The sequence below is a fragment of the Aptenodytes forsteri genome, unplaced genomic scaffold (genome assembly GCF_000699145.1).
Source record: "Aptenodytes forsteri isolate BGI_AS27 unplaced genomic scaffold, ASM69914v1 Scaffold194, whole genome shotgun sequence".
Taxonomy (NCBI): Eukaryota; Metazoa; Chordata; class Aves; order Sphenisciformes; family Spheniscidae; genus Aptenodytes; species Aptenodytes forsteri.
The window spans coordinates 966271-981450 of NW_008795243.1; the positions used below are offsets into that span (position 1 = coordinate 966271).

General features: G+C 39.0%; 1 protein-coding gene across 1 annotated transcript in view; it reads left to right on the plus strand.

The window, feature by feature from the left end:
* ABCA13 (ATP binding cassette subfamily A member 13) overlaps positions 1 to 15180 on the plus strand; it is a 207588-nt gene that overhangs the window by 21108 nt on the left and 171300 nt on the right. The window contains exons 5-11 of the mRNA XM_019471904.1: positions 1545 to 1708; positions 4804 to 4919; positions 6002 to 6135; positions 7946 to 8110; positions 9642 to 9841; positions 11939 to 12066; positions 13875 to 13999. Of these exons, the coding sequence (XP_019327449.1) occupies positions 1545 to 1708; positions 4804 to 4919; positions 6002 to 6135; positions 7946 to 8110; positions 9642 to 9841; positions 11939 to 12066; positions 13875 to 13999 (1032 nt within the window). The remainder of the gene's footprint in view (positions 1 to 1544; positions 1709 to 4803; positions 4920 to 6001; positions 6136 to 7945; positions 8111 to 9641; positions 9842 to 11938; positions 12067 to 13874; positions 14000 to 15180) is intronic.

Genomic DNA, 15180 nt, shown 5'->3' on the forward strand with positions numbered 1-15180 from the left:
GACCCACAAGTTTCGTTATATTTTCTCTCCCCTGTCCAGCTGAGGAGGGGAGTGATAGAGCGGCTTTGGTGGGCACCTGACATCCAGCCAGGGTCAACCCACCACACTAGGTTGTTTGTAGCTAGAATTCACAACTATTTGAAGGCTAATTGTTCATTAGGAGCAATTTAAAAGTGCATCTGCCAGACCTTGTGTAGTTGTATTAAATCATATTACAGAATGTCTTGCAAGGAACTCTTATCCTAATGTGTACTTATTATTAAAAAAATACCGAACCCAAACCAAAAAAAACAAAAAACCAACCCAAAACTTAAAAAAGGACTGCAGTGAGATTGAAAAGATGGGGCTCTTGCTTGGATGAGATTACTTTGAATTCAAATTTGTGATCCAGTAAATATGACAAGCAGACTCAAGTGGGGGTGAAGGAAGACAGATTTGCAATATGTAGCATAATTCCTGCCAGAATCAATTTGGCAGTTTATGTGAAAGAAGTTTGGTCTTTGTGCTGTCCCTAATGCATTAGTCTTTCACCCCTGCAATCTCAACAAAAAGAGGAAGACTGAATGGGCACAGTAGTGGATCTCCATTACTGTCAATTTTGTACCTTTCACAGATCACTGGTTTCACTTTAAATATTTTAAAATGCATTTTCTCCGTATGTGATTGATTGTAACTGCTACTTCATGAAATCTAGATTTCCAATTTATAACTTAAAATTAGATGACATTTTTATAGTATCATTTTTAAATTGCTCATGAGATACTTGATTGAAAGGAGCTGTATCAATATGAAATTTCATTTCTGTAATGGAATATAAAATAGAAAGAATGTATTTATCAACATTAAGAAAATATTTAGTAGAAAGTAGCCTACCATTAGTAACAGAGCTTGTATACACAAGCTTCTTTTTGTATAAACCATGCTCATGTTACCATTATTCAAACAAGCCCTAGTGAAACATTAATTTAGAGAAACAAAGACTGCATAATAAACAAGTATGATAGATCCTATGTTTTGCATAGGCATGTGATAGTGTAATCCTACAAAAGAAGTAGTTTTACCCCAGTCCTTCTTTAAAGAGCCATTCTTATCAATTATTATTTGACACACACACACACGCACCCTCCCCAAAGGAGCTGTGAGGCTGAGGCAAGGATGGCATGTCCCTGGCAGTCCCCTGGTCTTTATACTCTAGACTTAGAAATTCATTGGAGGGCTAAAGGGCTCCTTGTGTTTGAGATGTCAAAGATGATCTTTCTCTTTGGGAGAGAGTTACACTTCTGAGCAGAAAGACAGTGCTTAGCTTTTCTCTCAGCTCCATTCTCCATCAGAGAGAGACATCTGAAATAAAGCTGCCATAAGTTCAAAGTACCACCAAAATGATGTGGTGAATTACCAAAGCTAGAGGTACATTTCCACTTGAAAAAAATATTTTAAATGGTTTAAAATTCAAGAGGGCAGGGGTAGGGAAAGTAACAGGCATCTGCTATTTTTTTTTCTGTTAATGCAAGTGTTGCGTGTAAATGTGTTTTCTTCGCATAAAGATGGATTTGAATGAAGTGGAGGAAATGATTTCTAGAGCAGAAAACCTGTACAAGCAACCATATTTCTGGAACCTTCTGCATTCACTCCCTCGCCTTGAATCGAACAGCTTTTATACAGAAGATGGGTTAGGTGCCATAGCACAGTTTCTAAAAGTTATTCAAAAGTAAGTACTCTTTCATGCTTGAAAGTGCGCTGTTTTAATATTTTAGCTGCAATTCTTGTTCTTCTCACTGCCTATTTAATAAAATAAGCATCTTTATCAGTGTAAAGAGGCTGAAATTTTCTTCTGTTTACCAGATTCTGCTTTTATAGAGTTGTAGTAGGAGTTTTCACCCATTCTGATTCCTTCATAGCTGTATTTTTCATCTCTCTCCAGCTCAGCAGAGATTCCCTAGGAGTCTCCAACAAGTAGCTTCATCTTAGCAATGGTTGAAATTAGCCCATCACATAATATGGCTTTGAACTTTGTAATGTGCTTTGGGACTCTTTGAAGGACAGAATATTTACATATGAATATAAGCAAATCATAGTTTGGATTCTAATCAACTTAATATGTATGTAGTGCTTGGTCAATATTGGGAAAATTACTCCATTTTGTTTTTCAAGCCTCTTGCTATTGAAATAGCTTTGGCTGTTCTCTTGCAAGAAATGAAGCAGCAAGAAAAAACCCACAGAGACTGTATTCTGAATATGGAAGTTTTCTGCATCAGGTAAAGGACAGCTGGATTCAGAAGAAGACATGGTATCAAAAGCACAGACTAAGACAAGTATCAACAGGAATTTTCAGTAAAATAAGGGAATTGTTAGGAAAAAGTCAAAAATGTATTTGCCAGAGTAGGTAGGTGGTTGTAATAGGTTGATAGGTAGTTGTCATTGTAGTCAATTAACATATTTGTAAGGCTAGAGGAGGCCACTGAACCTGGCTGCCTGTGCAAGACTGACCATGAACTTCACCAGCCTTACCCCATGGGGAGGCAGGGGCTCAAAGACTTTGGGAAATTACTGTGCTGATTCTGCCACCCTTTAGCATCCCACTGTCTTTTTCCTAATAAAAAAGATATGAAGGATATGATGGCATAATGTTTTTGAAACTGGGAAATAAGTCTCTTCTTATTACAATATGTGGATTGCAGCTGTGTTGGGGCTTGATTTTTTTCTTTTCCCCCTTTACGCCTGAGTCATTTGTAACCTTATTCCAGCTTGTTCTCTGAACTATTAACATGCAAACCTGTATTAGCTGTGCTTGTAGCGCTTGTATCCCAAAAGCAGAAGTCTTTTCTGAAAGGTTTGCAAACTCTCAGAGTCTGAGTGTTCCTGAGGTAAGACAGGAACTTGATTGTAAGCTTATGGTTATTGTTTTCTTCAGCAGAAGTAAACAAAGATAGCAGTAACCACTGGCTGCTGTGCTGGTCAAGTTATTAATCTGTTAACATAATCTGAGCAGCGATTTCTTTACTCTGAGCCTATAGTACAGACAGAATGAGAAGGGGACAAAAGTGGAAGGTGTTCATAGTTACGGAGTTTGTCTTCCCATGTAACTGTTACACATGTTGAGACCCTGCTTTCCAGGAAGTGGCTGGGCATCTGCCTGTTGATGGGAAGTAGTGAATAAATTCCTTGTTTTGCTTTGCTTGCATGCACAACTTTTGCTTCACCTATGTCATGGTTTAACCCCAGCTGGCAACTAAGCCCCACACAGCCACTCACTTACTCCCCCCCAGTGGGATGGGGGAGAGAATCAGAAGGGTAAAAGTGAGAAAACTCATGGGTTGAGATAAAGACAGTTTAATAGGTAAAGCAAAAGCCGTGCACGCAAGCAAAGCAAAACAAGGAATTCATTCACTCCTTCCCATGGGCAGGCAGGTGTTCAGCCATCCCCAGGAAAGCAGGGCTCCATCACACATAACAGTTACTTGGGAAGGCAAACACCATCACTCTGAACATCCCCCCTTCCTCCTTGTTCCCCCAGCTTTATATGCTGAGCATAGAGGCCTTGACTCTGTGTGAGCACTGCTCAGCAGTAACGAAAACATCCCTGTGTTATCAACACTGTTTCCAGCACAAATCCAAACCAGAGCCCCATACCAGCTACTGTGAAGGAAGTTACTCTATCCCAGCCAAAACCAGCACAACCTATTAAACTGTTTTCGATCCATGAGTCTTCTTGCCTTCCTTTTATTTTCTTCCTGTCCTGTGGGAGAAGGGAGTGAATAAGCAGCTGTGTAGGTGCTTGGCTGCCAGCTGGGGTCAAACCACAAGTGATTAATAAGAGGAGATTCAGATGTTTACATTTGGGGTTTGGGTTTTTTTAAGGCTTTGATGCCCTTCAATGACCAAATTTGCCATAATTAATGCAATTTGGAAAGCAAACCACAAAAACCAATGCTCACTTCTTGACTAGCTTTGTATTACTAACATACATTTCTAGAGGTCCTAGCTCAGGCAGAATTTAGTCAGCAGAAAGGATCCTAAATTCACAACTTCTCCCACTTCCTGGACTGTACCATCTTTGCTGTGTCTCTCTGAGGTACTTAACAGAAACTTTTCACACCTACTTGGTGAAGTTAAATAGTGTTGGTCTTTTGGTTTTTTTTTTTTTTTTCATCCTTTGGCATATGTTGGAAACTGCTGATCCACTCTAACAAAACTGGATTCTTATTTTCATAATAACAAAGGAATACTCTATAGGAAATAACTGATAAATTTGATGTAAACTTTAAATAGTAAATTACAGCTACATTAACAAAGAAGTTTGTTTCACAGCTTACTGAGACTGGGACTTGTAAGAAATTCAACAGATATATTTTTATCAATGGATTTTCTAATGTGCTTTGTTTAATTTGTTGTGAGAATAAGTGTTCTGTTGCTTTAAAGGTTCTTTTTTTCTCTGCAGATTGGGTGGAAGTAAAATACAAGTATTCTGTGTCCATCCTGCCTTGTTGTGGGGATAACTGGAAGAACTCTTGTGGTGGCTTTGCTCTCATTTTTGCTCTCACTTTTAACTCTTTTTCTCTCATTCTGTTTTTTTTTTACAAGGACATTGGTCTTCTTAGGAGACATTTCCTTAATGAAAATTGAGTGAAACTCTAACTGTAAAATCTCAACTTGTGTTTTTTTTAATGAAAAGTCTAACTTGACAAAACAATAAAGAAATTATTTTAATATTCAATTGCTTGAGCTTCATCTTTTTCCACCACGCCCTTTCAGTTTTTCTGGGTGTATAGAGAGCTTGATTTTTGTTTTTTTTTTCACTTTCAGTACCTTAGCATCATTGAAGGATTTAGCTATGATGCCACTGGGCAAAAGTTTCTATGAAGTGGTGAAAACAGCACTGAATTTAACTGCTACATCAGTACAGGATAGGAGCTTAGAAGGTAAGGAATTTGCTTCAGATTTTTTTTGAAGTAGCTTGTAAGCATGCTGGGAATATGCGATAGCAGTAACTGTCTGAGCTTCTGCTAAATTCCTAATGTAAAAGATCTAAGAATTGAACTATATTGCTGTAGTGCTAACCCATTTCTTTACTGATCTGTTTTTTAAATACTAATAACTAAATTTCATCAGACTGGCAACTATTTGATAAACAAAGCACGCTGATCTAATATATCGTGTTTAGAATGATCTTTCAGTGGTGAATTTTGGAGAGAGACTAAATCACTGCAAAGGATAATTTCTTCCGTTTGATAGAAGGATAGCCTCTTGTTTTGGACAGGCATGTTAAGCATTATGGCTGTTTTACTATAAGCTTCATTCTTCTGTTATCATAAATTCTGGTCTCAGCTGAAGGGCTACATTTCCTCATCTGCTGCTTGAGTATGGGAGATGACTTTGACTGGAGAAGGTAGGCTGGCCCCAGGACAACTCCTCAAGAAAAGGTTAGGAACAAGTTTCATTGGCAAACTGTCTGGTGGCACACAGTTAGATTCTAGGTGCAGCTGTCTGCTCTGCATAGAAGGTCAGGCTAAGACCGATGATATGCGGTCTAAATCCCACTTCAGCAGCCAAAACCAAGACTGCAGTGGTACAAAGGTGAGATGCTGGAGCCCTTGCACAGAGGGTGAGCTTGAATTCCCTGGATCTTCTGGTATTCTCATGGTGCTCTCCCTCTCAGCAATGATCCATGTCCAGCCCATACACACACATTTACATGACTACGTGCAGAAATAGACACACAGTTCAGATTGGCACCCTGGGGGTCTGCTGGCAATCACTGTGCAGGGGCATCTGACCATTGTCATATCAGCTGTTGGAATACCATCAGATTAACTGACCTTACCATACTACTAATGCAGTCATCAATTTTATCCTGGTGAAATTGGTGTTCAGGTGCACACATTTTTTTTTTTTTGTGAAAAGCTGGAAATGTGGTGCTTGGATCTCATCAAGTATGCATCATCAAGAAACAAAAGGAACAAAAAGCAGGAATTGTGTAAACAGAAAGGTTTTTTTCTTTCAGGTTTTCAGTATAATCTTTCTCTTGGGGATGTTTTGTGGAATCCACATGCTGTGAGAGCAGAACTTGAATCCAGGTTTGGTTTTGATGATCTTCATGTTGAGAAGCTGCTAAGTTACACAGCACAATTAACAAAGGTAAACCACCTGAAAATTTCAGTGTCTCTCCCTTTCATCTTTGTTTTTGTTTGTACCCTGAAGGGATTTTTCATGCTTTACAAAAGCTATAGTCATATCTTAGATTTGTGAAGCAGCTAGCAGACTGCTAAATATCCTGGCTTCATTCGCATCAAAATAAATGTATTTAGCTTCAGCTGGAATTTCTGCACATGAAGATGCTGATAGGTCTAGTTGTGTACATTAATGAATTTATGCTTCTCTGAAGTCACCACTGGGTATCTCAAAGTCCCGAGTTTATTATCCAATCCTGTAGAGAATTCTGGGGTTTGCTCCACTAAGCTTTTAAACTAGAATCCTAGATTTGAAGCTGCCTGGATTAATTTGGTAGGTAGCATTTTTCATCTGGTTTGCCGGACAAAGAATGCCTATCTCTTCTGTGTGTAAATTAAGGCACATCAACAGTCCTTTCTTCTCAGTTGTGCAGTCTTGATATGGACATACTTGACTGATGCGTTGTCTCAGTGGGACTATACAAATATACCAGCGATGTGTCAAATTTTGAAGAAAATCTCTTTTCTCAGAGAGGTCTTTCTAATCTTTCTTCTAGACCAAAGTGATCTGTTGTGATGGTCTGGTTTGAACTGCAGAAAACTTGAAATATCTTTTGAATTTCTACTAAGGTCCACAGGTTTTGAATAGAACATGCTGGTATTTATCTAAAATCTGTTTGCTCTTTGCCAGGTACAGTCTAGAGTTGTACTTTCAAAAAGTTCATTATAAAAATAGCTGATTTACACAAAGGGGTAAATTATCAAAAAACTTGACTTTTGAATGGTCTTTTAATGAAATATCAGTGATGGCCAGTTTGATCAACTGAACTGAATTTGACTGCAGCCTGTTAGCTATGGTTGGCTGTGTAGTTCCAGGCAACTCACTTGCTAGCTATTTATAGATTAAACTAATATCTTGATATTGTGTGCTTGTGTTAGGGCATTGAAGACCCTCAAAAAGTATGAAGAGAAATATGGAAGCCTGGACAGTGTCTATTCTGAGCACTTCAATTCTGTATGTAATGCCCCAGCTTGTTTGGTGTCAAAACATCTGCAAAACTTTCAATAAATTTTCTAGTCATGGTTGAAAGGAGTTAGGATGTAAGGTATCTCAGAAAGACATTAATAGGGAGAATTAAAATGTGCTAAATTATTTTTGTATGCTTTAATAAAATTTATATGATTGGGAATAATAAATCTTTCAACACAGAATTTAGAAGTCCGGCTTTGAGAAAAAAAATCTGGCTTCTTGGCCACACTGCTGAAACCTGCCAACTTCACTTTAAAACTAGTCTGCTGCATGTAATCATTGGTTGAGATGTACCATTGTACTGAATGCTTTTTACATCAGTAATTTTTATACTTGTGAAGTTTCTTCGATACAGCTATTCTAGTGCAAAATTCTAGTGTAGGTGTACTATATTGCTGTCAAGTTAGTTCAGCATCAGCCTGCAAATGACTGTAGAAGTAGCAACACTGGTGTAGCTACACAATGAAAATTCCTTGCATATACAAATATCATCGTTCTGCTTGGTATATGAGAACCCTAATGGGGCCACTGGTATTTTATACAGCACTCTGCATGTGGAGTACTTTGAAGTACATGCCTCAGAATATGAGGCTGGATTAAATGGGCTTTGTTCTCGCTGAAGGAGGCTATGTGATATTCTTTTTTCACCAGATAAGTAAGTTGATAACAGGGATAACACTCAGCAGGAGAGTTGAGATCTCAACTCAAGAGAGTTGAGATGCTCATCAATTTCTTATGTCCCTGCCAGATTCCCACAGGAGAGACACTGGAGCAGTTTGTGTGCTCTGCTCTGTCCAGTGTGGCAGAAGATGAAGCAAACAAAGAGAATAATGAAGAGGGCTGTATTTCTGCATGGCATGAGGCCAAACTGTATCTTGTTCATGCTGTCAGCAAGCTCAGACTCTATGCACAGGTACACTGTAATAAGTTAATAGATTAAATTCCTAATTTTTGCATGTAGGCTGTCAACAGTAACTCAGTTAAAAGATCTGAGTTAGCTATTAAATGTTATGGTCATGAACTTTTTTCATCTTGCTAAGAAGACAAAGTAATCCTTATAAAGCATCATTACAGTAGAATTATAATCTATCACCATGTGTCCACTTAATCAGATTTTCTCATTAACTCAAATACAGATTTGAAATCTAATAGGGAATATAGTGAAATATACTGCACTGCAGAGGCCTGACAGAAGGAAGACCCATTTACTGTCCCACCTGAGCCTGAATTTTGGGCAAAACTGAAAGCAGACTACAGGCCTCCACTGATATAGTATATAATTCATTTATTTTTAATTCCCCTCTACTATCTCTAGCAATAGTGGCTGAAGCATGTTGAAGGGGATGAGAGTAAATCTCCAGTATAGCATCTTAAAATTATGCTCTCGCAGAACACCTTGGCATGCAGTCTCTATGATGACATATATGTAGTTGCGTAAAGAAAAGGAAAAACCATTCAGATGTTTCCTAAGGAAAACACTTACCTAGCTGCCTCAACACTGGTGTTTGTTTTCCAACTGAAATATGTTTTTTTCCCCCATTAAAAAATATCAGCTGTGTATCAAGCTGCTCTGGAGATGTTTGCAATATCATCTAAGGAAAACATGTACAGCTTATTGTCTATTTCCTCAAAAATGTAGCCTTTGATTTCTCTCTTGATAAAGGTTTCACTGATGTATGATGACTTGAAGTAATAATTTAATGTGATTGCCAAAACTAATGCACTAATTCCTATTGTAGCCGTAGAAAAATCCAGTAATAATTTCAGCCATGATTTTAAAACTCTTCGCAAGAGCTGACATCCTTATGATGGCAACTTGAAGTACTGTAAGCTGCTGGCCACTGGGAATTGCCTTGGTGAACAGGGCATCTTTTATAGTACAAATCTGTTTTAACCACTTGGCATTAAAAAAACGTAATGGTGGAGGAAAGAAGAGCAGTCAGTAGCTTTGGCCAGGCCTTGGCATGCCTTATTCTGGGCTACACAATAGGAGCATGCAGGCTCCTTCTCCATCTCTTTGTGTAATGGGACCCCAAAAACGTTGAGGCTGCTGCCTTCCATCAAGTTGGTAGTGTAGGCAGAACTGTAAGGGAAAGCAAGCCTGAGTAATTGACCGTGGAGGTCTGCTTTTGGTTGGTTTCAGTCTCAGGCCATCTTTTTACCGTTCCTGCGTCTTTGGGCAAGGACAGCACCACATAGGATGTTAGTTCTCTGTATGATGTAGCATGTTATATTGCCAACTTGCAGGTCAGTACAAACTGCATTGAAAATCAACCTTTGTGAGGCCAGTCATTTCAGAGTCTAGACACGTTGTTAGGGATTAATTTTACTATCATTGTTAATTGTGGGGTTTTTTTAAAGACATGCAAATTCTGTGTCGTGTCTAAATAAGAAAGCTTTGATTCTCTAACAAGGTGTGTTTTGTTTTTCATTCGATCTGCTAGGTATTTGAGCAATGGTTCAGCAGAAGCCCCTCTCAGAAACTCCTTTTGGAACTTGAAAGAATCATAGCTGATTTAATGTCTCAGTTTCTAGATGACAGGGAAGCCGGGAAACTTTTCTCAGAGATAAATACCCTGATCCAGCAATGGAATGAGAAATCAGATGCCTACTTTTCAGAAGGATATACTGCATCTCATAATCTGTAAGTTATCTTTCTGCAACTTGTCTTAAATTTCAGATCAACTTGAATATTTATCTTCACATTACATTTAGCTGATTTCTGATTTTTGTTTTGTGTTTTTATTTTTTATTCTGTAATTAGAAATGTCATATACAGGCAAATAATTGTGCCAATGCATACACATTCTGAAAAAGAAATTTAATCTGTGATTCAGAGTATACCTACTTACAGGTTCAGCAAAGGACCCGAGTACATGATCAGGACTCATAGGAATCAGCAGCTGTGTATAATCAAGCATTTTGAACTAGGACCTAAATTATTCTTCTTCTGTAAACAAAGTCTAATTCCCACAAATAGTTGCTGTGACTCAGTAATGCTTCTCATGGATGTATGCTGTAGGATCAATCTGCTCATGTACAGCAAGTCCAGTGTATGTGAAATGTTTTGGATTTTTGTTGTAGCAGTCATACTCATGTTAGTTTGTGCAGGAGATCTTGGAACAGAATCCTACTATGGAGAACAGAATTACAATGTAATGCTATTTGTTTATATATATATCTGTAGTTTCCAATCTTATCTAGGGCACTCTGAGGCTAACATTTCTTTTAATGTTTTTGAACTTTCACATTCCCCATTTGGCTTATCACTTAATGGAAATGTAATCAGTTTATATGAAAGTATGGCTATAAGGTCTGTACTTATTCAGAATGATTTGTTTTGTTGAAGCAGTCCAAATCTTCCTGTACAGTAGAGTTATTCTTTTAGCAGTTGGTCACTAATCTAGTAGAAATCTATTTTGTTGCAACTTTGGAAATGCTTTCAATTCTCATTTCAGGACAAGTGCAACTACAAGCTTGTAAAGAGTGACTGTGCTTTAATTTCAGGTATTCTGATTGACAACATATGTTTTAAAATAAAATCAAGACAATTGTTCTGGATGATTTATGCAAAATAAAGTGGTTTAAGAGCTCTGTTTCCCTATCTATTAAAAAAAAAAAAAAGACTTGTTATAAATGATCTGGAAGGTTCTACACAGGACTTAAAAGTTGTAGATACAGGGAGTTAATGTTTGTCAGAGTTGGCAGAGCCTCATGAAAAGTCTCTGGCAGAGTACAGGAACTGATACTTCTCTCTAACTGCACATTGGATGACTTGCATCGCTTCTGGGAGTTATAATGTTGGCCTCAATTTGGCATTGCTTGTAACAGCTCTACTTGTTCATATAAAAAACTGTCCTTCATTGGAGGAGGTGTGATCCATGCTATACAAATCAACATCTGAGGATAAATCTGAAAGATACAAAGTGCTCTAATGCAGCACACCCGCAAGTGGGAAGTGATCAGGAAATGTCTTTGGTTCTGGATTTGTTGCTGTTTTAATTAACTTATAAAATGGATACAGGCTTCTTTCCATTTCCAAACAAATCTGTTTGAACAGGGATACAAAAAAATGAAAAAAATGTTTCTTAAGTAAATGAACTGATGTGGGATTATAAAAACAGGTGTATAACTCCTGTGCTTAACCTAACAGTCACTGGTGGAATAGCAGCCACTACCTCCTTTTCCCACCTTTGAGTGTTCAGAAGCATTTTTTTAGTACAGTAAGTGGCTTGATAGAAAATGAACTCTTTCATGGGAAACTTCCCCCCCCTTTTTTTTTTTCTGCAAGAGAGAGGAAAGGAGATGATTTTGTGTGTAAATCTTCCCTAACATTAATGGTTTTGGCCTTCAGGTAAATTAGTCTGAAAAGAAGTAGACTTGTCCATGAAAACAAGTTGTACTTCTCACCTGGGAGACTGAGTAGTGAATGCTGAGAGGCAGAGGGGTTCTTTTGTTTTGTTTTTGCTGTTGTTTCCTTAGTTTGCCAAGGTTTTTATAAAATCCATTATATACTGTTAAGAGAGATACTGCAGTCAAATTGTTCAATAATTTAGTAGTACATTTTGGAATTTCGTTCTTTTTTTATGAAAGGAAACTGCTATACTGCTGCTGTTGTAAGAAACTACGAAGTACATGATAGAGTGACTGCACAACAAAAAAAATCCCATAATTTTTCAGCAACTTTGCCTTTTCGTTTGTAGTACACAATGTTTCTGTGCTCTACCTCTTTTGATTGCAGAATCCTGCATCTGGAGAAAATGCAGTCTGTACTGCAGGATGTACCTCAGTGGCCTGTTACGAAGAGATTGCTTCTGGTAGATGGAGCTATAAGGAATGTAATAGCACAGTATTTATCCTTCACTGAAGGTAAAGCTGCATGGTGATTACCCCTTACTAGCATTCAAATGGCTTCCTCAGAGTAACATGGGAAATGGATAACATTCTACCTTTAGGAAGGCATTTGGGCTCTGTAATACATGTCACACTCAGATACTTACAGCAGCTTTCGAATTCCTAAAATTCTGTTTCCCTTAGTGATGATAGGATACAACATAATACCTGTTTTCACTTCATATCAGGAATAAACAATTTCCTTAGGCATTTTATATGATGTTGTATGCTGCTGTGGCTGTTGTTTAAAGATCTAACTCAAGAAATAGAGCCTGCTTAATAAAAATTAAAATATCAATGCCTGAGAAGTTTCTGACACCATCAGTCATGTATGTACAAACAAGAAGTCTTGGTTTTAGATTTAGATGCAGCTTGACTTTTCTGGCTGGTCATTGCAAGTGAAGCAAAGCGCTGAGGTGGACATATGGATTTTCGGATCTCTTTAAGTAAGGATTTGATTGAGGGCTGTGAAGCCCAGAGGCAGGGTGCTTCTTTCTCTGGGGGCTATGCTTTTGGACACAAAGCTAGGCTGATGGTGAAAGAAGTGGGAGATGCCATTCTCAGAAGAGAGGGGACAGTATGGAAGAACTTGGGACAAGTGGAGGTGTATTTTACAAGTAGTTGGGGAACTGGATCTGTTTTCAGCAGTTTGACTGAATAATATGAACTAGCTCCTATGAAGTTCTTGTAAATATGTCTGCTCAGCAATTGTGACTTTCAGATTTGGAATACATTTATAGTATTATATGGTGTGCTAGGACTCAGATTGTGTGATGCTCAGCACCATGATACCCAGGAGTTGGTCCACAATATAATCATATTATAAGGTCCACACAGATCTGGATTTAAAAAAAAAAAGGAAAAGGAAAAGGGACAAGATAGCTTTCTGTGAAACCTGTTAGTGGAGACCTGCAGTACTATAATGTGGGTATATATAGGAAGAACACTTGTATTACTCAGTTGTTATCAGGTATGTGAAAAACACTTTGGTCTTTTTGGGGACATTGATAGTCTTAAATTACCTGATATTTCCATATGACTTTACAGTAAAGAATAAACAATATATTAAAAGTACAAATTTTGTCCAAGATGCCACTGAAATTGTGCAATTTTGACCTTGATTTCTAGCTCAGATGTCTTCAGATTATGAATAAAAACCTCTTGTTTGAAGATCACTGTTGGAAATTAACACAGACTCTGACACAAGTTCTGTGTATTTTAGTACTGTGCATCATTACTAGCAGTAAAGGTTGTACAGGTCACATTACAGCATCAGTAATAACAGCAAAGCCCACTTTCCTTGGGTTATGTTGTATGACACATGTATGCTTCTTGCCTTTAATGGCTTTATAGCTGATTATTCTGGGAATTTAGCGAACAGTTCTCTTGTTGATACACAAAAAAAAGATATAACCCAACATACCCTTTAGCTGTATCAGCTAACAACTAAACTGTAAAATCTGTTTTAGCCTCTAAAAATGAACAAGGACTGAGTGCTTAGCAGGGAGCAGATGTCATGAGAAAACAAGTACTCTTTCAACATAATTTTCCAAAGGTGCATTTTTAGGACATTTAATATGAAGTTTGCTGATTGTTTATCTTCTGGGTTCTTAAGGTCATTGGACCAAAAGGTGTCATTTTTGTCTTGTGGGTTTCGTTTTATAGCACGTGGCCACATGGAATCAGTACTGCTAGTCATATTAAGGAATCCTGATTTACTTGTGCACCCAAACCTGCAAGACACCTCTGAAGCTTCAGGATAGTTTCTGTAGTCTTCTTTTTAGGATGGGTTGATTTGAAGTATGCTACACAATTTTGCCTGTATACTGTATATCAGTACACCTTCCTTCATGATGGTGGAGTTACACTGATTTACTACAGCTGGGCATCTGCCCTCTCAGCTTATGTGGTAAAACGCTGACCTCCATCCACACAAAGGAGTATAGAGGAACAGTGGCAAGTGGGAGAACCCAAATAGTACTCTGTCCTGGATCCTTCAAGGCTGGGTCACCTTACAGACTGAGGGGGTTACTGCCTAGGGATATGGGACTCATTATGGGAAGCAGGGAAAGAGCATTTTGGGATTCAACAAGACTTAGCATGGGAGGTTTGGAAGAGGAACCAAAGGCGGGGAGAGGATGTGATCTAGGTGGTTTGGTGAGGAACAAGTATGGGAAAATAGAAATAAGGTGATGAAAGGGGCTGCTTGCATATAAACAGGCTGCTTGATCAATATGCTTGCCTCGCCATGCCCTTCACCTGGCCATTGCAGGCTGTCCTGCCTTCTCACTAAACTCCATTTCTAACTCTTTTCCTGGGTGAGGACTCTCTATTCTGTGTGCAAGTGTGTGTATGAGGGTCTGCGTGCAGCAGAGGTCAGACCACAGGACATATAGGGGCCCATAGCAACAACTGGAAGGACTGGAGTGAGTGAAATCAAGTGCCAGTGAATGGGGTGGGACCTATGTGTCCATGGTGCCAGAAACTAGAGTGAGTGAGGGTGGGCATATCAGTGTGTGATCACTAGTGAATATCAGGCTGGGATAGCTGAAGGGTGGGTGAGGTGGCCTGGGAGCTGGGGAGGTGTGCACTTCTCTGACAGTGAGGAAGAGTCAGCTATCAGAGGAACCAGGAGGCTCAGGCCAACACCAGAGAGACCTGGGGGTTGACTGAGAGACCTGTTTGTGTATGTCCTATGTGTGAGGCAGCTGGGGAGAGCTGAGGGACCAGGACCAGCTGCTAGATGGACTGAGTGTCCAAGAGCAGTTATTGCAGGGATCCACACTGTGTGTGAGCAAGCACATCTGTATTAGAAGCTGGAGCAGGGCTGCAGCCTCGAGGGCTTGTATGCCCAGGTGCCAGCAAGTGGGGAGGGAGCTGGGATCCAGGGGCAGCTGCTGGGCAGACTGAGTGTCTGAGCCCAGCTGCTAGGGGGGATCCACACTGTGTGTATATATATATGTATGTATTCCCTCTAGCAGATCTTCATCCTGACCAACCAGGGAGGTGAACAGGATGAGGCTGTTGGTGCTGTTTGTATGTGTGCGAGTGCTGCGTATGTTGATCTGTGTGGCCGGCCATGTGCATTTA